Source organism: Trachurus trachurus (assembly GCF_905171665.1).
Source record: "Trachurus trachurus genome assembly, chromosome: 4".
Taxonomy (NCBI): Eukaryota; Metazoa; Chordata; class Actinopteri; order Carangiformes; family Carangidae; genus Trachurus; species Trachurus trachurus.
Window position 1 is genome coordinate 8,718,567 of NC_139898.1, and position 27,544 is coordinate 8,746,110.

General features: G+C 44.4%; 2 protein-coding genes across 7 annotated transcripts in view; one reads left to right on the forward strand and one right to left on the reverse strand.

Annotated features, from left to right (window-relative positions):
• The window catches only part of tp63 (tumor protein p63), a gene marked incomplete at both ends in the record, with an annotated part of 31,027 nt that extends 16,566 nt beyond the window's left edge, over positions 1 to 14,461 (forward strand). For 2 of the 6 annotated variants that reach the window (XM_083969885.1, XM_083969887.1), the window contains 11 exons: positions 571 to 828; positions 7,707 to 7,893; positions 8,011 to 8,126; positions 8,784 to 8,893; positions 8,983 to 9,119; positions 9,322 to 9,404; positions 9,496 to 9,620; positions 12,248 to 12,393; positions 12,799 to 12,943; positions 13,972 to 14,065; positions 14,165 to 14,461. In XM_083969885.1, the coding sequence (XP_083826011.1) occupies positions 571 to 828; positions 7,707 to 7,893; positions 8,011 to 8,126; positions 8,784 to 8,893; positions 8,983 to 9,119; positions 9,322 to 9,404; positions 9,496 to 9,620; positions 12,248 to 12,393; positions 12,799 to 12,943; positions 13,972 to 14,065; positions 14,165 to 14,461 (1,698 nt within the window). Of the gene's footprint in view, positions 1 to 570; positions 829 to 7,706; positions 7,894 to 8,010; positions 8,127 to 8,783; positions 8,894 to 8,982; positions 9,120 to 9,321; positions 9,405 to 9,495; positions 9,621 to 11,072; positions 11,672 to 12,247; positions 12,400 to 12,780; positions 12,944 to 13,971; positions 14,066 to 14,164 lie in introns of those variants that run through there. The other 4 variants (XM_083969886.1, XM_083969889.1, XM_083969888.1 and 1 more) reach the window with 3 other exon arrangements.
• Positions 14,462 to 16,145: 1,684 nt separating this feature from the next.
• Positions 16,146 to 24,735, reverse strand: zbtb11 (zinc finger and BTB domain containing 11). The gene is made up of 10 exons (XM_083969882.1): positions 24,234 to 24,735; positions 23,387 to 23,628; positions 23,005 to 23,236; positions 21,865 to 22,919; positions 20,938 to 21,261; positions 19,793 to 20,210; positions 18,574 to 18,691; positions 18,327 to 18,485; positions 17,166 to 17,341; positions 16,146 to 17,083 (listed from the first exon to the last, which is right to left on the reverse strand). Exons 1-10 carry the CDS (start codon positions 24,541 to 24,543, stop codon positions 16,542 to 16,544), a joined length of 3,576 nt encoding a protein of 1,191 aa, XP_083826008.1. The 5' UTR covers positions 24,544 to 24,735; the 3' UTR covers positions 16,146 to 16,541.
• Positions 24,736 to 27,544: the final 2,809 nt, after the last annotated feature.

Sequence of the window (27,544 nt, forward strand, 5' to 3'; positions counted from 1 at the left end):
GGAAAAGGGAATCAGGAGGCAAGGTGGTGCAGGTTGTGGCAGGACATTGATCAAAAACAAACAAGGCTTGGTGGGTAATTTGAGTGAGTTATCAAATCAGATTTTGTATTTCTGACATTTGACATTTCTTTGGCCAATTATGGCAGAAGTGTTAGCATGTTGGTTTAGGCAGCAGTTGGACCGTAAACACTGCAAGTGGAAAGAAAGACAGTTTATGTTACACTGCTTTATCATGAATCTTCACTTTCTTCTTTTAAAACAAGACTTCCTCTTCCTGAAGTGTCACATTTCACCAGCTTGAGTCAGTGTTTATTTGATCACTTTCTTGTATTCTTTACTCAACAGTTAACACACTTGCGTGTTCATGGTAATACATTTGACCTTAAAAGGTTTCTTTTTAGAGTCAGTCATCATCTTACCTGAAAGCGTGTGCTGTTATTGGTGCGATATAACACTTGTTACTGAAAGTCCATTTCAATATCTGAAATCCTTCAAATTCACCTGTAATAACTGAAAACATGTGTTGTTTCTCCCTCCCCCTCCCCCCCTGTCCCCTCCACTTTCCTCCAGTCACAGTATACCAACCTGGGGCTCCTGAACAGCATGGATCAGAACATCCAGAACGGTGGCTCGACCTCCACCAGCCCCTACAACAACGACCATGCACAGAACAACGTGACGGCCCCGTCACCCTACGCCCAGCCCAGCTCCACCTTTGATGCCCTCTCTCCCTCACCGGCCATCCCATCCAACACAGACTATGCTGGACCTCACACTTTTGACGTGTCCTTCCAGCAGTCTAGCACAGCAAAGTCTGCCACCTGGACGGTAAGACGATCAATACGCACCTATCAGTCCATCATTGATTAGACATGTAGCTGTTGTTAATGTGAAGGCTGGGAAGGCAGCCTGGCTGAACCCACCTACCAGCATCTCAAAAGTTCATGAATTAACACGTGATAGCTTCATCTATTCAATCTGTAAAACAAATGAACTGAAGAGTAAAAGACAATTTCACTGTTGACTGCTGATAACAGTTACCAGGCAACTAGCAGACATGAGAAATTGTTGTTCTTACACCTTATCTCAGCCTTTTACCTTATTTCATGTGCCTAAAGTTTCATGATATTCCTTTAAATACGTTTTTAAAAAAAAATCATTTTCCATGAGTTGCTTCATTATGATTCATGTGCACACTGTCAAGCCTCTGTAGGCCAAAATCAGACAGAACCAGGTAAGTTGTCGACCACAGTGTGTTGGACTTTCATAAGTATTGACTTCTATTGTTGAACTGAGTTCTTTGTTGTATGATTTAACTCTTTAAGACTATAGGTCATAAACCAAAACGTTCTTTGGCATATGTCTAAAATGCAGTTTTTCATACATAGTAAAGTGCCCGCCGACATCATGAAGCAGTGATGTTTCAGACTAGTGGTTAAAGAGACACTCTTACTCATGAACTCCTTATCTGACAATCTGTGCCCTAGGCCTTGGGTGCACATTGTTTCAAAGTTCTGCGTTACACAACTACTGTACATCTGGCAAGCAAGAATGCCACTTGAAATGTGTAGCTTCAAATCATGACTGAACCCCAGGTATTTATTGCAAAAGACTCAGACATCAGACTTCAGTTACTGAAAGAAAAGAACTGAGCATGAACTCAGTGGATAGGCTGTCACGATGAAAGATATGCACATCAAGCATCAAGCTTACCTCATCTTATTAAGCTTTTTAATGTCATCTTTACTTAATTAATAATTAGAATGCACGTCAAAAACGACCTATGTCGTTATCCAGTTTGCAAACAACTTGGCCAACATTTACTGGGACGCTGTTGATGACAGAGGTAAACAGACTTCACAGTTGGTCCAGGTGTGGTGATGCCCTTTGCAGCTAGATGTCACCATGTGTAAACCCACACAACCAGCTCCTCCTGCTCTGTCATTACACATGACAAAGCTGAGGGACAGCTGTTGCAGTGGAGCCCCACCTGCTTGGTTGTTTACGTGTGTAATCTGTGTTACTCTGCAGACACTGTAGCAGCGCTGCATGTTGTATTAATGCACCCTAGCGGACAGCATAGGTGACAGGTTTTTGTCACTGTGTGTGTGACGTTTGTTGTGTGTTTCTGTCGACAGTGGACACTGACCGAATCAGAATGACAGAGTTTAAAATATTGGGCATCTTGGACTTTTGTGTGACATTTCAATGATTGCATAACGGACAAATTTGCAGGGCCTGCAAATTATTTTTAAGCGGTCGCTTTGGATGAGATGTTTCCAGTGAAAATCCTCGTAAAAATGTCTGTTGATGGATATAAAAAAAATCATCATGTCAAATGTGTCCAATGGGACTATTGAAAAACCTGCTTAGCCTAACACGCTGACTTTAATGCAGCGTGTCTTCCAACAAAACCGGCTGAACACAGGGAGTGCTCGGCGATCTCACCTTCTTCCTTGGCCACGTCGAGTGTGGGATTGTGACATTTACCCAATTCCCAGACTGCCTCACTCATCCCTCTTATTTTCACAGCCCAAAAAACAAAAGTGTTTGTCTGCTGTGGAACTGCAAGGCTGTTAAGAGTGTTGTTTGTAAGAGACACGCCCCAAAGCCTGAGCCGCACTGGTTTAGGTCACATCCCCATCACAGACACTCTTAGTGCAACAGTGTGTCCCACAGTCATAATAACACATGATGCAAGACTGGTTTGATTGGTGTGATTTGTTATCATTGAACAGGGTGAAATGAAGCCGAAAAAAGAGGAAACCTGTTTGTACTAAAAAAAAAAATTTTTTTAAAGAAAAAAAAAGATAAATAGCGTCATTTTCCTGACTGGCTCCTGATTTCTGAGGCTATTAAATCATCTAAAGGCAGTTCATTGTCCCAACATGGTTATGAAATTAAGTTAATCCACATCTGAATACCCTGAAAACCCTGTGTTTACCGGTTTCTATATCTCCTTTGTTCATGTTTACGAAACAAGGTTAATCTAAAAACAGTGAAACAGAATCGATAGAATCATTAACGTCCACCAGTGACGCTCTACGTCACAGAGAAAGAAATGCTGTCACCAACAAGTATTTGTCAGGATTTTGCCTCGCTGGGTGTTGTTTTCTTACACCGATGATTTTCCACAATAGAGAGTCATTTTCTCTGTGGTCTGAAGCAGCTATTCTGATGAACTGTGATTACAGTCTTGGTTCCCATCATGGAGGAGGCTCCCTCATCTGATCTCAGGAGATCTTTCACAAAGCTCTCATAATCTCAGGCCGATAGCTCCACTGCTGGACTGATGGACTGATGGCAGAGAGCCACCGAAGATGTCACCACCGCAGCTTTGCTCTGTGTAAAGATCTGCTAATGCTCCCCCTTTTTGAAGGCCTGTGGGATCTTCCATGGGACTTAGTGGACTGTGTACTGTGCTTTTTGATGACTGTTCTTATGGAGACACACCTAATCCTTAACCCACACCTTAACTTCTTCCTGTCTAGGATGACTGTGACACATACACACACACAGGGGTGCAACACGTCAACATTTCCCATAACTGCTGCTCCACTGTTTCCCTGTTGGCACTCCTGCAGTCTCCATGGTGCTCCCTCCTTTATTGGTTAGTCGGAGAAAACAATCAGCCAGGTCAAATGAGCACGGAGCGAACGGATGTTTTGTCTTCTTTGCTTTACTAAATTAATGGAGTGTCGCAGATGAGGCAGCCATTGTTGGCAATTGATGCAACTATTGTGAAGCAAAAGATTGGTTGTGTTTGCCATGTGTATTAACTGCCACCCCATATAGTAGTCAAAGGAGAGGAATGTCATGGTTTGGGCTATCAGTGGGACGCTATAGAGCTCGGGGGATTACAGTAATGGATTGAGGGCCTGTAGATAATACTTGTGTAAATACTGTGTGCCTCTTTCCTGAACCCTGTGCTCTTGGAGTGGGCTCTGTCTTTTTGAGAGAGTTAAGCTTGATGGTTGCATCTCACATTGCGCCGGAGGAGGAGGAGAGCCCTTGAATGCTCAAAGAGAAGAGTGTTCTAGCGAAAGGCGGCAAGACACAGCTTGCCCCTGGAACATCTGCGGGCCCGTCCCACGCCTCACGAGATGGGGCTGAGACTTGTTTGTGTCAGGAAGCTTGTCACGACTCGCCCATCACAGAGAGACAAGCCCTGAAAGCTACAGATGGGAAAAGGTAGAAGGGAATTTTTTTTTTTTAAAAGACAGCGTCAAAGGGTTTTTATGATATGGGCTATGGGATTTCTTCTATAATTGTTGTGGAAAAGCCCATTCTCTTAGTTTGGATCACAAGATATTTTTTTTTTACCCCTATCAAAGAGCTTCGTACAGATACCTGCAGCAGTGATTTAACACTACAGAAAATAGGATCATACTGTTGTTACAGAAATACAAAAAAACAAGGTATTCAGTCACGACTCAAGAGATGAGCCTTCTGCTCTCAGATCCAAATCCTAACTGAGTTTGCAGAAGTCATTGTTGTGTGATAACTGTACTTTAGAACAACACAAACCTGTTTGCAGCTCTAACACTTCCTTGAAGCATGGGTAGATCAAACAGTGTTTGACATTATGTGAGTGACTAAGATGCCATTTTTAACAATACGACACTATTATCCTTGCCTTTTTCTGCATTTAAAATTATGGAGGGAAGAGTGAGGATTTTTTTCTTTAGATCTTTCCATCTTTTATTTTCAGTTTCAAATCCAGTGACTCACTTATAGTTCAGAGCTGTGGTGAAGACAAGCATTTGATTTGGTAATCCTGAGAATGACAGATTCATATTTGATGCTAGCATCATAAACATGATTCTACATGTCAGTCTAGAGGTTTTTCCTTGGGGCAGGTGTCACTGAGATTGGGTGGTCATAATTGGAGCTGATGACTACACTATAACATTTATCTTTTTTAAGGGAGAGCAGATTATCGTCTAAAACTTTTAATCCACCACATATGCATTTTCCTCTGAGAAGTAGGTGTTTTACTCGTGTTCCCAGAGAAAACGGGAGGAGAGAGAAAAAAAACCTCCTTTGCATTATTGTTGAATTAAACAGGTTTGGGAGAAGCTCTAGGCATGACATGACATGTCAGGTATGAAGAAGACAAGACCAGAGGCGCCAAACAGTGCTTGTTTAAGGCCTGATGTTTGTCAGGACTTGACTTCTGCATGCGCCCGCAGCGCCTGTCAGGGAGAAAAGAACGCCACAGCTGTGGGCCTGCCTCAACCTGCGCTGCACGGGAAGTGTGTGTTTGTGTGTTCAAGTGGTGCATGTGTTAGAAAGTAATTGCACAGATGCCCCACTGTACAAGCATCAGAACAAATTGTATGTTTTTGCAGTCAGATTATTTCAAGATCATATTTTCATTATTATAGCAGTGCAGAAGTGATCAACCTCTGTCCGTCATTGGTGCACAGCAGCGGTTTGGGCAGGGTAGTGTTTGCAAATACAGCTTCTGCAGGTCATTCTTTTTTTTTTTTTTCACGGCTCGCTGCCTCATGAGCCAGTCGAACAATGTGTCACATGCGGTTCCTGCAAACTCTAAAACAAATGTTCTTTTCAAAACGATTGTGATTAAGCAGCTCCGTATTGTGCACCGTGTGTGCCTTGGCTGTGTAATACACTTTGTGACCAATGAAAAGGCTCATAATTACATGTTAACACCTGAACGCCGCGCCCTGTGTGAGACACTGAATCCCATCAGTCAACCGGTGTCCTCCACCCTGAACGCTGTTAGCTTTAGCAAGGCACTGCTTTCAACAATCAGCAGCAGCTCCTGCTCTCACTGCTGCTCACTGAGCAAACACGGCACCAGCAGCACATAGTTGTGCGCTCAAAGTTTGTAGCTTCAGGGCTGGGATGGTTCTGTGTGTGTGTGTGTGTGTGTGTGTGTGCGTGCGTGCGTGTGTGTTAGACAGTAGGATATGATCTACACAAACTTTGGTTTTCTGCCTCTAACATCTCTGATTAGATCTTGGTGTTTGGAGTTTGTTGTTTTTTTGCCTTCAGCTACACAAAACCAGCACCCTGTAATTATTCACAAGACTACATGCTGACCCTTTACGCTGCACTTCACTCTTTCTCTTTGCCTCATAATCGTCTGCTCTCTCTTTCTCTTTTGCTCTTTTCCCCACATCTCTGCTTGGCCTCTCCACCTCATTTAGCTGATTGACAGAGGCGTACGGGGAGTATCAGGTTAGGAGCAAGGGGACAACTACAAACATTCATCCTGGGCTTTTTTTTTTTAAAGAAGACCTTCTTGGAAGCTGCTTTGATTTTGAGGAAGAATCCCTTCAGTCGCTATGTTGACATGCATGTCCCAGAGTTTGAACTGTGCTCCTCAGTCGGTTTATCAAGTCAGCTAGCCTACGTGTATTTATGCACAAATTGTCAAAGTCAAAAAACTCGATGCAGATTTTATTTTTTACAACCATTTGATATGATCATAACTTTCCATCAGTAGCAGCAGAATTGTCAGGTCATCTTGTCCATGCACACTTTGTAATGAGGTCACTTGAGGAAAGGAACGAAGCTGAGAATTTGGGTTGTTATTATTAACCCGCCTGTATTAGCGGGTCCCATCCATGCATAGCAGTAATGTGTGCAGTTTGCGAGCAGGTTAATAGCAAGCAGAGATGAGAAGGTGCTGTTTTGGCTTTGTCCTGATGAAAGGAAAGGTTGCGCCTGGGGAGCAGAGTAGAAATGTCGGTGCCAAGCTTGTGTAATATTTAAAGTCAGCACAGACAGGTACTGGAATGAGCGCTGCTTTTCTTTGGAACCAAACTTAATAGAGGTGGAATTTTGTGTTGCATTGTTCTCGAACACAACCCCGAGCGCTTTTCACAATTTTCACTTTTCTTCTCTCAGAAATGAACCTGACAGGAAAATTTTCCCCTCCATCGTCCACCCCCACCCACTGTCTTCTGCACACAGAGGATTTAAGGCTCTGCTTACACAGCAGTGATTTGAATGGTTTGTTTACACAGTTGGGTTCTGCCTATTAGTAACAATTCAGTCTTTCTGATGGCTTACTGGTTATCAATTCTAACTGTGCCAGGGATCAACATACATCCATTATTCATGACTCTTGGCTTACAAACTTGAATGTGTGCCAGTGGGTGCAGAGCAACCATCACATTTTGGCACCAGATGGATCAGACTCCTGTGATTAGTCCTTCACTCTACTCTAAAAGCTAAAACTGAGCCATTTTCATCCAATCCCATGAGCAGAATTGCACTCCACCTTGTGTAGCGTTAGTCTGCCATCGTCCTAAGTCCTTGTTCTGTATGATGAGTGGCCATCAGATGCTTTAGCAGAGAACTCCTCCCTTGAAGATGAAAGCCAGGCCCAGTTTAATTGCTGCTGGAGGGGTCCATTTTATGGCACTACTCGGAAGTCCCAGAGGCTGTCCATGAGACATCTTTGAGGTTGTCCAATACACACTCTTAGAACCAAAATGTGTGTGTGTGTGTGTTTATTTAAGTAGGTCATAATCACAGTCTTGTCTTAAACCCCCTTTGCTTCGGGGGAAACCAGAAGTGCACGGTTCAGGCAACAGGTGTTACACAGATCAATCTGTGCTTCTGAGATTCAGGCCTCATGAACAATATTTACATGCAAGTACCCTTTCCTGGTTTCAGTTTGTTTGCACAGATTTCTCTAAACGTTTTGTCCCGTTCCTTCTGTTTTCCAGTACTCAACAGACCTGAAGAAGTTATACTGCCAGATTGCCAAGACGTGTCCCATTCAGATCAAAGTCCTGACCACCCCCCCACAGGGCGCCGTTATCAGAGCCATGCCTGTTTACAAGAAGGCCGAACACGTGACCGAAGTGGTGAAACGCTGCCCCAACCACGAGCTCAGCCGCGAGTTCAATGACGGTCAGTTCAGTTTGATTTATTGAAAAAAAAAAAAAAAAAATCATTCTCACTCATATTTCACTTGAGGAATCATTGTATACTGTGGACATTTAATGACATGACTGACATTGTTTACAGGTCAGATCGCTCCTCCCAGCCATCTGATCCGCGTGGAGGGGAACAACCATGCCCAGTATGTGGAGGACACCATCACTGGGAGACAGAGCGTATTAGTGCCTTACGAACCTCCCCAGGTGAGCTGTCTGTCATCCCTGCCCCGTCACTGACACCTCACCACCTCGCCATGACTCTGACTGATGCAGTGACAGACTCTCATGTCCAGCTGCTCAGTCATGACACGCTGCAACTGCTGCCCCCAAAGCCCCTAAAGCCCCATCTCCACGCTGGCCACAGTTTAACACTGTCTTATTCTACTGCTGCTATTTAATAATTGTTTTGCTATTTTAAACCTATCCTGATCATATGGAAAGTTCTGACATAAAATTACAATCCGTGTTTTATGATCTCATGTATCCTTTAAAGATTTAATTCCCCTTCAGAGGGCAGAGTAAACTGTGACAGGAAGGCCCCTGAACACCTGTAATCATATGCCTGTATTTAAGTAGATTTTATATAACATATAAAACCTTTATATAATATATAAAGCCTACTTCAATAGGTTTATTACTGTTACTCATGTAATAGTAAGAAATGAGCCATAAAGTGAAAGATGATTTCAGCCATTTGAATGTATTCTTACTTCATTTGAGGTGTTGACCTCTGTAATTGAGAGAAACTAGATCAACAAGGAGCTTTTTTTTTTATTGAAAATCAAACCTAATGAAGCTTTCATAAGCCAGGTCTTTTCCTCTGTCTACTTACCACTCACCTTCATCCATCCTCTGCCTCAGGTGGGGACAGAATTCACCACAATTTTGTACAACTTCATGTGCAACTCGAGCTGCGTGGGCGGAATGAACAGGCGCCCAATTCTCATCATTGTCACCCTGGAAACCAGAGAGTAAGACCTGCTTTCATCATCATCTTCCTCATCCTCCTCCTCCGGTGGAGTGGTGGATAGATTGTGACTGAGGTTGTGTCTTCTCCCAGTGGTCAGGTATTAGGCCGCCGGTGCTTCGAGGCCAGGATCTGCGCCTGCCCGGGCCGAGACAGGAAGGCGGACGAGGACAGCATCCGCAAGCAGCACGTAACAGACGCCACAAAAGGCAGTGATGGTACGAAGCGCCGTAAGTAGTGCTGGGGCTGGTGACGGGCTAACGATGCTTTTGGTCTTACCTGACACGCTGCACGCGCTAACACTCACTGCTCACTGAACGCTTCCTGCTACTGTCCCTCGCTCATTTCCCCTCCTGCTCTGGCTTCATAGGCTCAGTCACAGTTTTCATCACATCTCACAGCTGTATTCACATTATCCTCTCCTTATTCCAGCCTTCCGCCAGGTTTCCCATGGCATCCAGATGTCCGCTATCAAGAAGAGAAGATCTACAGATGAGGAGGTTTTTTGTTTGCCTGTAAGTGTCTTGAGTTTCTAAAAAACATTGTCCTGAGTGAGCCTGCCTGACCTGTTGACTGACCGCCGTCATTTATTGTTTTTCTTCACAGATTAAAGGGCGTGAAATTTATGAGATTTTGGTAAAAATCAAAGAGTCTCTGGAACTCATGCAGTTTCTTCCACAACATACCATAGAGTCATACCGGCAGCAGCAGCAAAATCTACTTCAAAAACAGTGAGTACCAGTAGATTTTTGAGAAAGCTAATGCTCTTTTGTTCTCAGGCACAACATGACACACAGACTTACGTTACTTGCGAGGTTCACCCTTTTATTTAACTGGACTTGTTTCCCTAAGATGTGACTACATTGCTTGTTTGTTTGCACAGAGGCTTTTCTTTTTTTTTCGAATAAAAATCGTTTATTTCTTTGGAATAGACTTTAACTGACTAACCACGACTGGCTTGTAGCAGCAAAAGTGGATTGCACTGATAAAGGCTATGCATGAGATTTTCTTGATTCTATTTATTGCTCTCACTGGGGCATCGCAGCTATCAAGTAAAAGCTGATAATAGTTGTTTTAAAATGGATGCTGTTCTGTGTTTCCCAGCAGCTGAGAATTTACTCAGTTTTTTCAGTGTTAGCGACTTTAGAGGGTGAGCCTTGCATCAAGCAGATTTGTTTTTTCCCTTTCTGCTCTCTCATGGGATATGAGCCAAAACTGATGAATCGTGACAAATGTACCTGGCTATGCTTTGTTACGGAGAAGCTTCCAAAGATTCGTGGTAACGCCTTTGGGTGCTCTGCCAGGTTTTTGCACAACAGCACCTAACAAAATCCGTACTTTAACCTCATCTATTCACTTCAGCATAATTAAAACTTTCTCAGACTCCAACTTTTTCTCGCCCACGCCCATTTCTCTATAAGCTAAAAAAAAAGAAAGAAAAAAGAGTGGTTGTAAATGATAGTTTGACAGCCCTGTGATGATAATTACTGCTTATATTATAGTTTCCCATTAAGTGACTGGCAGACAGCCGCGCAGTGAGACGGTGTGAGCATTTGTTGTTGTTTTTTTGCTGTGTTACTGGCTTTATGACACTACAGTATTAGTAGTCCGGTTAGCATTATCAATAATCAATAAACAGACGTTTTACAAAATGAAGGTTTATTTCAGATTTTAGTGGTTTAGTGTGTAGATATTTGTTTTGGGGTATTTGGCATGTTTTCCCTGTTTGTCTTTGTAAGCTCCTCTCAGCCGACAGTGCCTGTTACTCTCTCCTGTAATTTCTAACTCCTCCGATGTTTCCCTCTCAGCTTCTGAAATAAAAGGTTCTGTCAACAGCCAATGTTTCAGACCTTTTCTTTCCTCCCACTGCTAAAATAATACCACTGCACATTCCAGTACTGAACTGCCCTGATCTGTGTCTGCACACTGCCATCTTATGGACAGTGGTAATAGTGCAGAACATGTAGCGTTCGATTTCAGCTGTTAGTCACACAAAACTTTTCGTTTCCTCTTGTGTGTATCTGTCTCCAGCAAGTCTTGTTTTTTTTCTTTTCTTGCAGTAACATTATAAAGTAGCTTTTCTCTACCTCTGGGCCTCTCTGGGGTCACTCACTCCTCTCTCCTCCTCCATCAGTGAGCCCTTATTTCTCCTCTCTCTCTTCTTTCTGGTTCCTCCCCTACAGTCTGATAAAAACCCGTCTTGGTAGCCAGCTCCTGGAACCTGCAGGAGAGCAGAGGCGGCGCTGCAGCTCCTCCTGAAACTCTGCCCCACATTCCTCCTCCTCCTCCTCCTCCTCCTCCTCCTCCTCCTCCTCCTCCCCTGATACACGGACCTCCTCTCTGTCTCCTGTTGTTCAACTTTGATTTTCCTGATCTCCTAACTTTCTGCCTTTCCTGGGATTCTGCACTGAGGATGTGACTCTGAAACTTTCTGTTTCTACGATCTTTTGCTGCTGCTGCTGCGAGATCATGGAGAAGCCCTTCTCCTTGTCAGAGACTGTGCAACTACAGACAGCGTGTAGGTTGTAGCCCTACACGCTGGTCAGTGTTATTCTTTGTCTATCTACTCTTAACCACTGGCTCTTCTGATGTTTTTCTTGAGATTCATAGAGTATCATTTTTGCATGCTTTATTTTGTCCATTAAAATGACATTTTTACGGCGGCCTATTGTTCAGGTCATCCGTGTTTATCATGTATGTGCAGCATAGAGTCTGTTTGTTATTCAGCCTTTTCTACTGGCTGACGTTGGCCAGGTACCAAGCTTAAATCTTTGTTTTTCTATCTGAGCTTGTTCAACTCCAATGTGTTTTGCCTTTGCATCATCATGAGAGCTGGACTCACAAAATCTATCTTGTGGGGCTTTAGGGGGTGGGAGGGGACTTTATTACAGAGAGATCTTTTTGCTAATGCTGGTCATGTTTTATAAAGTCGCTGCAGGACAGTTTGTGTGTTTGTTTTTAACTCTCAATAAAATGTCTTTTAATAGAAACTGCAGGTGTTCACTTTGTTTTGCACAGAGCAGATGTGAACATTTGACTCTGTGACCATTCTGTTTGAAACAGATCATTTTGTTATTTTTGTGGCTGCTGCACTTTTGTCTGTCAGAGTTAATAAATGGCTTCTTTCTTTTGCTTGAACTCTTTTCCTTCTTTTTACTGCTCTGTTCCCTCAATAAAGAAACACCCAGACCTGACATTTAATCACTAGTTATGTTTAGAGCCACTGACTTTTTCATGAAAGTCTCTAGTTATCGTTTCCATTTTAAGGCCAACTCAGACCAGGCCGCTTTACAGAGCTGAGCGTTGTTGAAAGATGATGATAGTAATGACCTGTAACCCCGTCTCTCTCCCGCCCCAGGACCTCCATGCCATCTCAGCCCTCCTTTGGCTCCAGCTCCCCAACTCACGGAAAAATCAACAAGCTGCCCTCTGTCAGCCAGCTCATCAACCCCCAGCAGCGTAACACACTCACCCCATCCAGCATGTCTGGAGGCCTGACTGACAGTAAGTGTGGCCCTTTGTTTCTCTTCCTGTCTGTCCCAGGCAGTTCCCCTCTTACCCCCTTCCCTGTCGTTCTGTCCCTCGTGGACATATTGTATCCGTATAAGAACAGCATGTCCGGGCAGGCAGGAGGGGATCTGAACAAACCCCTCACACACACACGCGCGCACACACACACACACACACACAGCCCATCAGAAAGCCTCCCCTCAAACAGAATGCGATCCCTGCTAGCCTCTCCTGCAGGACCTGTTGTGATGCACTATGTGTCATGTCGACAGTAACCTCTGCATGCGCCCCCTCCCCCCCCCTCCCAAAAAACAAAACAAAACATATGTTAACGTTACATAATCTTGAAATCCCAGAGGAGTATAAGAAAGCTCACTGTAGTTCCTTTTGTCTCTGCAGTGACTCCTATGATGGGCACTCACATCCCCATGAACGACATGAGTTCACTGAGCCCCACACATGCACTGCAGCCACAGCTACCCCTGGTGCCTTCCTCCCACTGTACTCCCCCCCCTCCATACCCCATGGACTGCAGCATCTCCAGGTACTTCACCAAACCACAGTGGAAAACATCAGTTTATGTCTTTCTGTTTTGAAAATTGAAGATTTACCCTCAAATAATGCCCAATGTGTTCCATATTAAATAAATTAGACGTTATAAAATGAACAATTATAGGATTAAGTAGAGTAAAATAGTCAAATAATTAAAAATGTTTTTATTTCATAATGGCATTTATCCTGACAGTGGTGTTCTCACCACCATTCCCTGTCTTTTCACCCTCTAATGCCCTTAGCCATTTTTAGCAATCTCAACAACTGCTGCCAAATGTAGCCAGTGAGCTCCAGTTAGCTCCTATTAGCTGTGGTAACAACGTCAAACAAACGAGAAGCTGCTGCTGTAAATACAAAACAGAGACATACACGGTCGCTATCCTGTCCTTTAATTTAGCTGAACGAGGCTGCATGATACCCAAACTACCAGAGGCCCAGTCCCAGTGGAAACTTTATTCTCCACAGTCTTTAGGCTGATGTGGCCAACACATCAGGAGCTCCACAGTGAGCCGGCAGTTGTTGAGCTTGCTGACAGAGGGGGCGCTAAAAGGAATAATCAATCAATAAATTGGTGAAAAAATGCCATTATGAAATAAAAACAAACCCTGAAAAGGTTTAACTTATTGAAAATGAACTTATAAAACTACTACATGACATTAGTTTGAATAGTGCCATAACTTGTTCTATACTTTGACTTTTATTCAATCATGGTTGTTGCATATCTCATTCATTTCTTTAACACCGAACGTTCAAAACGTTATTAATTAATTCACCAAATATGTGTCTAATCTTTGCCTCAACTTGAAGAACACACTCAGAGTCAGCCTTAGGTCCCATGTTATACTCAAAAGTTACTTTGTTCATGACAGAAAGCTGAAATCTGTAATAACTCATATATCAAATGTGCTGAATATTGAGAGATAAATAAGCGTAGATGCTCAGTGTCAGTTTGCTGTGAAATCAATTACATGCAGATGAATGAAGTATAAATCTTCCCTCCTCCTCCTCCTCCCTCCACAGCTTCCTTATACGGCTGGGCTGCTCAGGCTGCTTGGACTACTTCACAGCACAGGGCCTAACCAACATCTACCAGATTGAGAACTATAACATGGAGGTGAGCCCTTGCCTATCCAACTCCAGTCATATGATGGGTTAGAGAGAAGAGTGGCTCCCCCTGCGCATACTAACGCTCCCCCTGTGTAATGACCAATAGGACCTGTCCAGGCTGAAGATTCCTGCAGAGTTCCAGCACATCATCTGGAAGGGCATCATGGAGCACCGACAGGCCGCGGATTTTTCCCCTCCTCCCCACATAGTGCGCACCACCAGCGGGGCCTCCACTGTCAGCATGGGCGCCAGTGAGGCGCGAGGCGAGCGCGTCATTGACGCTGTGCGCTTCACCCTGCGCCAGACCATCTCCTTCCCACCACGCGATGAGTGGTCCGACTTTTCCTTTGACCTGGATTCTCGCCGTAACAAACAGCAGCGCATTAAGGAGGAGGGAGAGTAAAAAAAAAAAAAAAACCATCATCTTCCTCTCACTGTTGCCATTTCCCATTTCACGCCCGCCATAAGAACATTTCATTTGAAAAACCTGGTATTACTGTCGATACTGCTGAGAACAAAGTACATATTTACATAGAAATGCACTTATTTTCATTGTTGTCTGGTTCTCATTACTGCAGAGAAATGAATGGTGTTGGGCAAAGGTGCATTTTATTATGTTCTAATTTCTTGAGAGCACTTAAGAAATGCTGAGGATTTCAAGATTGCTTTGAGGTTTTGTTAAGTTTTCATGATTCATTCCCATTTTAAAGCATGACTGGAAACAAAACTTGCATTAAAGGGCTTATTAGGGCTTGTATTTCTATATGGGCCATAGCAAAAAATGTATTTTAGTTTGTAATACTTCATTAAGGTTTCATGTGTGGCGTAAGTCAGCATTGATTGTATACATTTCAAACATTTCCTGTCAGAAGTATTATGTCAGTTGATGGGCAATTTGTTTTCTGCTGTAACTTCTATATTTTTGCTTTTTCTGTCTGTTGTGAGACCAATTCATCACCTTTTTGTGTCAGGTTGTGAAGTATGTGTGCTTACGTGACAAGTCACTCCTTCAATGTAGCCATATATAGGCGTAATGCTCTTGACTCAGTGTTTTTCAGCACAGATTATCATGACTGATATTTTGTTTGTTCTCTTTTTACTTCTGTGCAAAAGCAGTTGATTGCATTATAAGAGCAGGCTTTAGCTCACGCAGTGGATGCCCAGCACAATTTTTTTTTTTTATTCATGAACCATGTTTTGGTAGAGGTTTATTACATCTGATAAGTGGTTAAAACCTTTGATATAAATGTATATAAATTTGTATAGTTGTTTTTTGTGTGTTTTTTTTAAAGTCTCCCTAAAGAAAATGCATGATTTCCATCCTGGAACAAAGCGTACTGATGTGAATATTGGCCGGTGCTTTACCAGAGGGAACGATGTTTGTATTAATTCAGACGAGACAAACAGTATGTGTGTATCCTGCATTAGCCCGTAGCCTACTTTCAACATTGTTTTCAAGTAGACAGCATTGTTAGAAAGTTGAACATTTGCATTTTCATATTTTTGTACAATGTGTTGTAAATATGTCCTATGCAACATACCAAGGATATTTTGTTATAAATTTGAAATAAATATCCATACTTGCTATATTGCATGTTAATGCTCCTTTGTGTCCAGTTATTACGAGTGTGGTTTGATTGAAACATTAACACCTAACAAACACAAAGGCCAAAGTGGTGAAGACAGCCGCAGACAACAGCTCATGTGCAGTTCATTAGAGACATGACCGTGAGACTCACCAATGTGTGTATGAAATTAACACAGTGTCAGTTTGAGATGACGACTCACTTGTGAGTTGATTGTGACACATTCACATTGACTCAGTCAGCAGACAGAGCTGTCATCCAGGGCGTCAACACTACAGCTCCAGTGCAGTAGTACACTGTTGTGACTAAGGCACTGGGTCATCTAGTGAAGTGAAGAACTAAAGAGTGTTCTCATCAGTTTCTATTTCACATCCGAGTTGAAATAATCTAAATTTTCACTGTTCTGTTTATTTGTAAAACTTTATTATTCATGAATGTCTATCTATCTATATCAGTACCATTAAATAAATGTTCCTGCACATATAACTCGGTGTCAACAGCTGAACACTTTTATTTGACCAGACATCCTTCAAGCCGACACCAGGGGGAGTACAAGAGCCCGCAGCCATGACGACTGAGGCGCTTATTGACTGGAAACATGTGATGTCTTACTTCTACATTTATTTCTCCTGAGCGTCAAATCCCATTGTAACGTGTAACTCACTGATTTCGTCTTCTTTACGTCTTGTAGGCTCCTTTATCTAGTTATTTACACACAACATACAAATGTGAGTGCGTGCACAAACACACAGTTCCGGGCCGAACAAATACTTCACTCATTCTTCACTTACATTATGTACATTATCAGAAAATAAGCATCTTTTTACATTCTGTTACATTTTATACAGACTGTGAGAAACCATTAAGATCAGTCTGTGTGGGTGGATCCGCCCCGGCTTATTCCACTTCCGCTACGTGAGCCACCTCCACCTCCATGGTCTGGATCACCTCGGGCGCCTCCTCCAGTTTGCCCCCGGTGAGCGCCTGCTGGGCCAGGACGTAGTTCACCACCTGCATGATGCCCTGGTCCGACAGCGTGGACACGGAGCCGTCGCTGGCGGCCTGAGCGGCCTGCACGGCCTCCACGGCCTCCACCGTCTCCTCGGTGATCAGCACCGTCTCTATCTCCTCGGCGGGCTGCTGCTGGGCGGGGCGCAGCTCGGGGGGCAGGTCGGAGGCCAGGATGCTGACGGCGTGCTCCACCTGCGTGCCCTGGTTGTGGAACTGGAGCGTGTCTTTCTCCAGCATGATCTTGCCGGGGAGGTTGTCGCTGTGGTACTTGGACATGTGTTTGCGTAGCGTGCGGGCGTCGATGTGGGCCTCCTGGCACATGGGGCACACGTACGGCCGCTCTCCCGTGTGCGTGCGGACGTGGCGCTTCAGAGAGCGGGCGTCGGCCCAGGCCACGCCGCAGGTCAGACATTCGAATGGCTTCACTCCTGAGGAGGAGACGGAGAAAGGATCAGCCGTGTAAAAACTAAAACCACGCACACCGACGATGTCATGTGACGTGGGACTCACCCTGATGGTTGTTGACGTGGCGTCGGTACTCTCGGAGCTGAGTGAACTTCCTCCCACACTGCTCACACTCCCTCTCCAGGTTCTGCTTCACTCGGCCCTTCTTCCCGTGCGTGGCCTTTTTGACGTGTCTCCTGAACAGAGCCTTCTCAAAGAACTCCTTCCCACACACGTTACACCTGCACACACACAAACATGTTTTATTAAATTGCTATATTGAAAGGATGTGTTTGCAAATGATACTCGAGAACCCGAGTAGGCAATCTGCTAATCAGTTACGAATTATTACCCGGTTCCTAGGATTTAAAGAAATGACATGTTAGAGCACAGTCTAGCGTCAGCTCAAACTACATAATCATGCCATGGTTCAGGTTTTTCGTAGTGTTAAACAGTTTTGGATCAAACAAAACTTTCAAACCTTAAATCTGTGGTCGTTCCCATGGGGTAAGCCTTATGGAGGGAGACGATAGGTATCATCAAGTCTGTTAGAAAATAGGCTTTCAGCCTACAGACATTCTGAAATACTTCAGAGTTATTTCCTGAGACGATGCGAGGCAGAGACGAGCGTAGTCACCAAAATACAGTGTGGATGCAAAATAAGCACCATAAATGACTGAAAATAACTCCAATCTCTACTCTTATTAACCACCTGATATGCACTCTGTCTAACGGACAGATGCATTTAAGAGCCATTCTATTTCTATTGAAGTAATCGGTTAGGTTGAGTAAGACCAGGTTAGGTTACTCTGTTAGAAAATTACTAGAAATTCCCATGCCTAGTACAGATATGCTTACTAAATATAATATTACATTGTGTCAGATCCACTCAGTGGACCGGGCTGCATGCTTTTGGTTTCACTGCTACATCACTGAGGACGAGCTGTTACGGTATGAAACTTCAGTTTCACAGTGAACACAACTTGGAGTGGTCCTACACATTTCATTTTGTCTCTCTTTCCTTATTTTCTCTCTTTCCTCAGATCGCTCCACAGAACTCTGACGATGCCGTTTGTCAGTAATAAAAGTCCATGTGAAACACAAGCGGTATGTGCCGTATATTGCGAGTGTAATTAATTAAACGAAGCTTACATTCAGAAAAAATGCCTCAATAATTTTTGGAATGGCATTATTCAAATTACTCGAGTAATTATCTGTGATACTCACTTGAAGGGCTCGGCCACGCTGTGGGACTTGACGTGGGAGTACCAGTCCTTCTTCCAGCTGTAGCACTTGCCACACACCTGGCACTGGAACGGCTTCAGGCCCATGTGCTTATTCATGTGCTGCTGAAGGTCTTTGGTTTCATAGAACCTTTTATCACAGCTGCAGGAAGAGAGAAGCGACACATTTAAAACCTGGTCTCAGTTCATGCAGCTGCTAAACATATCTGACGACCCAACGTGTGACTCACTGAGCACAAGCGTACGGACGGACGTCGGGTTTGGGCTGGTGCTTCTTCAGGTGTTTGCTCAGAGCTGAGGCTCGATGGAAGGTCGCTCCACACGTGTTGCACAGGTACTTTGACTCACCTGTGGACGTAGTTCATAAACAGGGAAACATTTGAGACATTTGGAGAGAATTTAAGGAACAGTTCATAAAAAAAAAGAGTTTGTTGCAAATCAAAGCTTTTGCCTTCAAAATAATCCTATGTCAAGGTTCATATCATCTCACAGTGTTGAGAGTCATGTTCCATGAGAACAAAGTGAACTGATACAGATGAAGAAATGCAGTGTGGTTATACGAGTCAGTAAAAGTAGGGATGCACATGATTACCCGTTTAACCATTAATCCATAACAAGAACTTTGACCGATTAATACTACTGGTTGATTTTTTTTATTTATTAGCTCCTTATGTCGTCAACTCATGGGGGCGTGTCGACCCGTGCAGACTTTCACGTGCCTTTAGTCATATTTCCCAGCAAAAAGTTACACGTGAAAGAAGATCAGACACCAAATGTAGCTACACAGAGGAGATCTGCTGTTCCTCTCTCTTCAGCCTGGTGGTTGGCTGCACTTTGTATAAAAACAGTTCAACATTGGACGATCTAACCTCCAGATGAGCGACAGTGGATGTGGCGCTGATCAGCTGTTGCAGCGCACGTGTGTGTTTAACAACAACAACAACAAAAAAGTGATCGCCCCCGCGAGTGTTGTAATCTTATCGGTTAACTGTTAATAATCGGTTAACAAGCGTCGGTTATCGGTCAGAAACAAAATTCAAAATGTGCATCCCTAAGTAAAAGCAAAAGAAAACTGACTCCACAGCTTTGAAATGTCACATCTCTTTCCAGAAGCTGTTGGTCCAGAGTCCAGACAAACTGACAGCAGCACACCAGCTGAAGACGTCTTTTCATTCAGCTGATTGTGCGAGTACCACAAACCTGTCCCATTCACGTTCATTGTACTGAAGCGACAGAGATTCACTCTAAATCTGGGAACATCTGATGTTTAAGAGAGTTAATGAAATTTTAGCAATAGCATCCAAATTTATATTAAACTTGACTCATGAGAACGGAGCCATGGCGTGACCGTATTAAACCTCCGCCTGCCAGCCAATCAGGAACTAGCACCTCCACTGGCCCTGGTGTCACGCTCTGTTGATCTGGGGGAAGGAAACTTCAGCCACTGACCTGTGTGGAGGCTGGTGTGCTCCTCCATGCTCCTCTTGCTCACAAAGGCCTTCTTACAGAACTCGCACTGGAACTGTTTGGTGACGTCGTGCAGCGCTCGGTGCATCTTCAGGCTGTGCTTGTGGGCGAACGTCTTGCCGCAGACCTTGCAGGAGTGAGGCCGCACGCCCGTGTGATTCAGCATGTGGATCCTCAGAGAGTACAGCTTCGGCAACGTCTTCCCGCAGATGTCGCACACAAATTCTCTCTTGGTGTGAGGCAGCGGCGTCTTGTCGTCCAGGCTGCTGTGCACCTTCCCCTCGGGGCTGTGCTCCACTGGGGGGGGCTTGGGGATGGGCGCTCTCTGGCTGCTCTGCTGCTTGTGTCGGGCCAGGTGGGCGCGGAGCGAGGTGGCGTACTGGAACTCTTTACTACACAGCTGCAAGGACACGGGAGCATCATGGTGAGAAACTGCTGAGAGCGTTATTACTTCAAGGTCCAGTGTGTAATATTTGGCATGGTTTATTGGCAAAATCTGAATATAATAATACTAAGAATGATACCCTAGTCATATTCATACATTGGATTGTTTTCAAGATATGACCATTTGAATTATGGTCTTCCACTCTCTTTTTCCGATTGAAAACCTGAGAAAATTACATTTAAACAACATAAAATGTCTCTGGTTTAAAGGCCTGGCGTCTGTTCCTGTACCACGTGATTACACGCACCCTGGAATCCCACGATTCCGATGCTGTTTACAGCTCATCTCTATCATTAACGATTCAGAAGTTATTTAATGTTGTGCTCGTCTTTAGAGGGTAAAAAGTTGCAAGTCAACTTTAATCGTCATTTACGTGTCTTTTCTCAGTTATCTGGACTATGAAACTTTCGGAGATTGCTAAAAAAAGATTTACTGGTTTTCCAGGTTATCAGAGCGGGTCACATTTGTGTGTATAATCACTATAAAAAAAATTGTTTGGTATTCGTAATTATTCTTTTATATATACATATGGGAGAGTGAAATACTCCCAGTCGACCCAGTGGTGGAGGACGCCAGTTTTTTTGTCCTCAAAGGGCCACTGTCACTATATGTCACAGTTTTCCCCCCCATTTCACACACTGGACCTTTAAAAGGTGACATGCCGACCAACACTGGTACTTACGCTGCACTTGTATCCACGAGCCTTCTCGTGTTTTAATGTGTGCATGATCAGAGAGTAGCGTCTCTGGAAGGACATGCCGCACTCAGAGCATGTGTGTTCTCCGTCCACGGCGCTCTCCGCTGCAGGTGTGTCCTGGCTGGGTCCGGTCTCTGGCTCCACCTCCTTCACCGCCGCCTCCTCCTCTGTGTCCAGCTCTCCGGTGGTCTCTCCCTCCGCAGCTCCGGCCTCGGCTTCGGCTCCAGGTTCGGGCGCTGGCGGTTCTTCGGCTTGATTCTCCACCAACTGCTTTGGCGGTCTTCCTCTCTTCCCAGGCCTCGGACCCACCTGATAAAAGATTCAATTCAGTTCAACAAAACTTTATTTATCCCCTAGGGGCAATGAAAAAACACACATAGGCAGTTATTCACCTGGACATCAGAGTGTGAGAAAAAGAGATACATAAATAAAAACGGTGCAAAAAGGCAGGGTAAAGATAGTGCATAAACAAAAGAATGTGTGAGGTAGCAGATTTCAAATCAGTGTATAAGCCCCCCTCCCCAGTCCTCTAGTCTACACTATCTACTTCATTAGTGGTCATGGTTTCCCCCACCCACCCCCCTCTTTTCTGTGTCTTCCTTTCTTTTCTTCTCCTAGCAGTGGGTGGGAAGGGATAATGGGTAACTATGGTTCATTCCTAGAAGTTTGTTGTCATTTTTTCAACACTGTGTAAGACAGACTTCCTGTCTACATCTCAACAAGATTATCTGGATACACTGTATAAGTATTACTGTATTTCAATTTATTTAGGATAGCCCCTTGAGATGCAGCATCTCGTTCCCGAGGGGGTCATGTGAATGATGTGAATGAAGAATCGAATAAAAAGATTTATAAAAAAAAAATAAAAAAAAACATGTGATGGAAAAACATGATTCCAAAATAACGTTGTACCTTAGGGGTGGTGGTGGCACGAGGTGGGGTTAAACTCTTCTTCCCCTCCTCTTCCCCCTCCAGCCCCATATGAAGCCGAGCGTAACCGCCCTCGGCGATGGAGCGCTGCCGGAGGCGTCTTCTGTTGGGGTCATCTGACATCATCTCCTGCCTGTCTGCTGGGCCTTCGTCAGCAGAAGGATCCTCCTCCTCCAGGGGCAAATACTCCTCCACCTCCACCTCCTTCTTCACCTTGGCTGGACGCCCTCGTTTGCGTTTCTGGGGTGTGGATACTGTTTCCATCTTCTCCTGAGGCACAGCTGCTACAGCCGCTACAGCCGCTACAGCCGCTGCTGCTGCTGCCGTTTCAGCCACCGCCACAGATGCCAGTTTGACAATCTCTGACGACGTCACCTTTTCGGGGTCCACGTCTATAACAAAGGCTCCTGCTTCGGCCTCCTGTGGCTGCTCCATGGCGAGGCAGGCCGACACCACGGCCAGGGACTCGCTGGCCCCGGCCTGTCCGCTGTGGGTGACCACGGTCATCGTCTCCCCGTCCATTCCCTCTGCGCTGTGCGAGATGAGAGTGACGGTCTCTCCTGGCTCGGCCTGTCCGGTGTGAGCGATCAGCGCCACCGTTTCACCCTGACCAGGCTCCCCGTCGTGCACTTTGTCTCCCTCGACAGTTTCGGCAACAACCGTCATGGGCTCCTGGATGAAGGCCTCTTTGGAAGGTGCGACAAAAGCCAGAGGCTCGTCCGTCACAGCCACAGCGCTCTGGGTGACCACCGCGCTGCCGTCACTCTCTATCGTCACCATGTAGCCAGCGGAATCGTCCTTTAAACCGTCCTGAGCCGTCGACTGACTCGACACCACGGTGTGCACGTCTCCTCTTTGATACACCGTCAGCTTCTGCTCCTCCACCTGCTTGTGCACGGACTCGCAGATCTGCAACACCTCCGTCATCAGCAGGTGGCGGGCGAGGTTGGCGATGTCTGCCATTATGCTGAAGTTAAACGTAAGCATGGAGGTGTAGGCGAAGTCCAGCAGCGGGAGGAAGCTGGCTTTGGTGAAACCTGCAGAGTGAAGACCGGAGGTTAAAAAAAAGCTGAGAGCCACGAGCAGAACACGCAGCACAGAGACGAACGGACTGAGGCTCACCAGAGAGGTCGACCACGGCCTCGTGCGTGGACACGGCCCCCTTCTCGAAGAAGAGCTCGTTGAAGTATTCGCTGCACGCTGCCAACGCGGCCTTGTGCGCTCGGTACTCCTCTCCTTCGATCAGCAGCGTGATGTCACAGAAGTGATTGCTGAGACGCTGCTGGTTGAGTTTGTTCAACATGGTTTGACTGTGTTTGGGCAGGAACTGGTTCACCTCCCCCTTGCTGTCCACCTGGAAAGAGCACACACACACACAAACACACACACACACACACACACACACACACACACACACAAAGCTCTGTCAACAGAAGACTCGGCTGTGGGACTGTGCCACATGGTTTTAGTAATTAGGATGGGGATATTATTTTGTGAGACTCACAAAGACCAATTCATGCTTGGGCGTCGACTTGGCCAACTTGGACCTCAGATGAGAGGCCGAGTCAGTGAACAGACCGTCGTCTCCCTCCTCCTCTTCTTCCTCCTCCTCCTCCTCATCATTCAAACTGGCAGCCGCCTTGCGTCTCCCTGGCCGGGAAAGCAGTCGAGGAGAGTCATCGGCGCTGCGTCGGCTCTGGCACTGAGCACACTCTCTGATGTGGTCTTTCACGTTCTTCAGGATACCTGAGGGGACACATCATGATGGGTGAACATCAGCTACAGTGTGTTATGTTTACTTCAGTAATTTTATTACTATAGTAGGCCTAATACTACTATACTATTGATTTTTTATTATAATGTATTCTATATATTTTTTAATATTATTAAATTACAACATATTATTGTTATTTATAAAATATCAGTAGGGGTGGACTAAACCTTGGTGGGGCTTTGACTAGCAGTTACTTCCTTTTTATTTATTTATTTAACAATTATGTTCCAGTTATTTGTAACCCGTAACAAGAAAAGAAATGTGTTTAGTTACATAATAATGATCAAATACAAAATAATTATATAATGTATTCTTCGTGTCAATTTCTTGCCTCGTCACGACATCCTAAACACCCTTACTCATGATGCATTTTGCATACTGACAGGCTTGAAAACAAACCCCACTGACAGACGCAGCACTTGAACGCAACACTAGATGGAGACAGGGAGGGTCGGTCCGCGGTGGCGGACACGGTGGCGTACGTCTTAATTAATAGCGGGCTGGTGTTTACATCTGTCCCCCGGCTGTTTCGCCGCCTCACGGCCCCGAGCCCCGGCCCCGAGCCCCGGTACCTCACCTCTCCACCAGTATTTCTGAGAGATGAACTCCCAGGTGAGTTGCTGGTTGAGGTGCTCCCCTCCCTCCATGATGTGCGCCTCGCTGATGAGTTCCCTCCTGCGGCCGTCCTGCAGCACCACCTCCAGCTCCGTGAAGTTGTTCTGGCCCTTCAGCCGCCGCTGGTAAAACAACGTCCCGTTCCTGACCACGTAGCAAGTGGCCGCTTTCCGTATCTTCCTCTTGGTGTTGCCGGGCGTCCCCTTCGCGTACGGCTCCCGTTCATCGGTCAGGTAGCGGATGATGGCCAAGTAGCTTTCTTCACACGACATGTCTCAGCCGACCCGCGGGTTTTCACTAGTGTGGCTGTATCTGGAGGAGCAGCGTCCTCATCTGACGTTCACAATACACAGACCGATTTTTTTACGGCGGCGGGGTGAAAGATAACATGAATTAGAAACGAAAGAACAACATTTCAAAATGTTTCCAAAGGTGGAACTGCAGTTCACAGCCGTCAGGGGAGACTTGCCCGAACAGACAAAATGGCTGCTACACAACCGGATCTTACGTAGGCAGAGGCGGAAGTACACAGTGCCGCGTGCTCGCCACAAGAGGGCGCGAGGCCCAAACTTATAACTCCACAGCATAGACTGTAAGCTACACAGTTAACTTATTGTATTTTCACTTATTGAATAGTTTTTGATTTAATTATATTGAACAGTTAGATTTATCGTCTCTACTCTTATTAATCCAGGTACTGAAATACGTTTTAGTGCCAGGTTATTGTTTTGTTTTTTTAATTAAAAAAACAAACAGAGAACATTAAATGGAGACTTACAGGCACGTGTATGTAATTAAAAAAAGATTGTAGTGTTCCTGATACTGAACTAACCCATACTAGGCTACACTGGTTGAGTAAAAGTGCACACTCATTCAGAAACATGAAATTTGGTAGGCTACTTTTCACTTTCACTGAATTGTGCAGATGGTTTATTCCAGAAATGTGTCACTTCACTCCAAACTACAGCAGCTGTGTTGTTTCTGAACAGTGAGCATACATCATTTTTCTTTTTTTAAAATTGTTTTTGGCATTGTCTGATGTGATGTTTTGTTTGATGTTTGTTTGGTGTTATATTGTGTTATATTTTGTAATGTTTCTTTGTTACGAGGAACAAGTGTCTTGGATGCAAGAAAAAATTCAGAAGTGATTCTGACAATAAAAAGTAGGCTACTCAACTCAACTCAACTCACACTAACTGCATGGACACACGTGGTAGTAGTTAGGAGTCAGATGTGTTTAGCTGCTCAACATCCTGTCAATAAGTCATAAAAAATGTTGTAAGCCTACTTTGGGCTTCGCTACCATGTCAAACCCAAATTGTTCCCTCTGAGTAGAAAGGCAAGCAGAGCAAGATAGACACAACATAGCTGCTGTGCAACCTTTTTAGTTCAAGTTCACGTTCTCCTGAGTTTTAAAGCAGCAGTTTACATTTCTGGCCTCCTCAGCCTGTAATCCATCACATGAACCGTCAAATCCTTCGCTCAGATTCTCCTTTTTGTTGTCCAAGTTTGAAATCCAAGGATGATGGAACATTTTCCATTGTAGGCCCCCAGCTGTGGAACAGGGTTTTCTCATTTAAATCCTGTCTCACGATCCTTTCATATAGCTCCTCAATCCTAGGTTCTCTAGTGAATAGTGAGATGAGTTTTTGTATCACTTCCAGTGACCGTACTTTTTTTTCTTTTCTTTTTTTTCTTTTTTTTTTTGCAGTTTTGTGTAATTTGTCACCATGGAAGCAGAAACACCCTTCAAATGTCCTTCAGACTTTCCACAAGTCCATGTATTGTCATGTCCTTAAACACATAAAATAAGCTTCTCAGCATAATGGTCTGACACACTTAGACTTTCTTTATTGTCATTGCACAAGAAACACAACAGTGATTTTTGGCAAGAAAATGTCGTTGCTTGGTTTCCAGAAGGACAGAAATAAACAATATTAAATAGATCTGTAAACAATACAAACACACCAGAGATAGCCATAGTTTCAGATAATCAACTTTGACAGAAGTGTAGATAGAGTAACTTTCTCAGCGGCAGCTAGAGATAAGTCATTTATCTGTAGGCTACACATTTTTTCACAATAGCTCCATTTATGGGATAAGCAAGTGTCAGCTAGTAACTCATGTCATAGATAAAAGTCTTTCCAACCGGTCAGAGACAGAGATTAAAAGAGACATGAAGTTTTTAAAAGCAGGTCACAGCTGAGTATTTGCATACCATCTGATGCAATAGTGCTGATACTTGACTTCATTGACACCTAAGGGGAAATCGTTTTGTTTTCACCCACATCAACTTCTGCAAAGTCAGAGGGCAGAGATGTGCAGAAAACGATACCTTTGCAAGTGGTGGGGATTTTCCAAAACAATGACATGAAACCAGGGTCTTTAATAGAGGGTCCACACATGTGAGGTGAGCACCAACAGAGCAGCATTTCTCTGAGTTGTTAGTCAATGTGACCAAGTTTTTCTTATCAATGTCTTGTTTTTCATCCTCCACGAGGCTCCACCAGCTAATTTCATAATCCTCCTGGGTGCTGAGACAGTCAGCAAATCAGTGTTTTAAATCTTGATTGATTTACTGATTACTTTTTCAATTAAGTGATTAATCGTTTAATAACAGGACAGGTCTGCAGCCATGCTAGCAGCTTTGTGAGGCTCCACACAACAGTGCTTTGAGCTAGGTGCTAACTGTAACATGCTTACATGCTCTCAAAATGACTGACATGCAGATGTTAAGCTGTGTGATATTGCTCACCATCTCAGTTTAGCATGAACATGCCAACATTTACTACGTATTCTCAAATATAAAGTACAGTTGTCATTAAGGAGTGGCATTAGGTTTGAAATCAAAGCAAAATTAAGATGGCACAAAGAGGTCAGAGAAAAACCCATTAATCAACTTCTTGTTTTACTACTGACACCCAACAATTCACCTAAACTTACTGGAAACAGGTTAGGCAGCTCAGACACCTTCATTCTTTCACATAAAAACAGTTTCAAGTTCCCTTTTCCTCCAACAACAAACCAAGGGAGGGAGCATGAATCAACGCAACACTTCTTCCATCTATTAGTCACACACAGATGCTACAGATGAGCTGAAAACGTGCATAGCATACCAACTGCACTGTTTTTACTGAAACTTACAGGAATAATGCGTCTGTGGGTGGCGCTACAGAGGTAGTTTCAAAATTGTTTGTTTTTGCAAGATGGAATGATTCATTTCACCTCCTCACCCTGGTGTCACATTTTCACAGAATTACTCTGATCTGGAGT

Bases quoted from the DNA above. Each gene is read 5' to 3' on its own strand.
- zbtb11 (XM_083969882.1), bottom strand. From the start codon at position 24,543: ATGTCGTGTGAAGAAAGCTACTTGGCCATCATCCGCTACCTGACCGAT. The intron at 23,629-24,233 runs GTGAGGTACCGG...GTGTCCCCTCAG, and splicing joins TCAGAAATACTGGTGGAGAG to GTATCCTGAAGAACGTGAAA. The intron at 17,342-18,326 runs GTGAGTATCACA...GTGTGTGTGCAG, and splicing joins AGCGTGGCCGAGCCCTTCAA to GTGTAACGTGTGTGGGAAGG.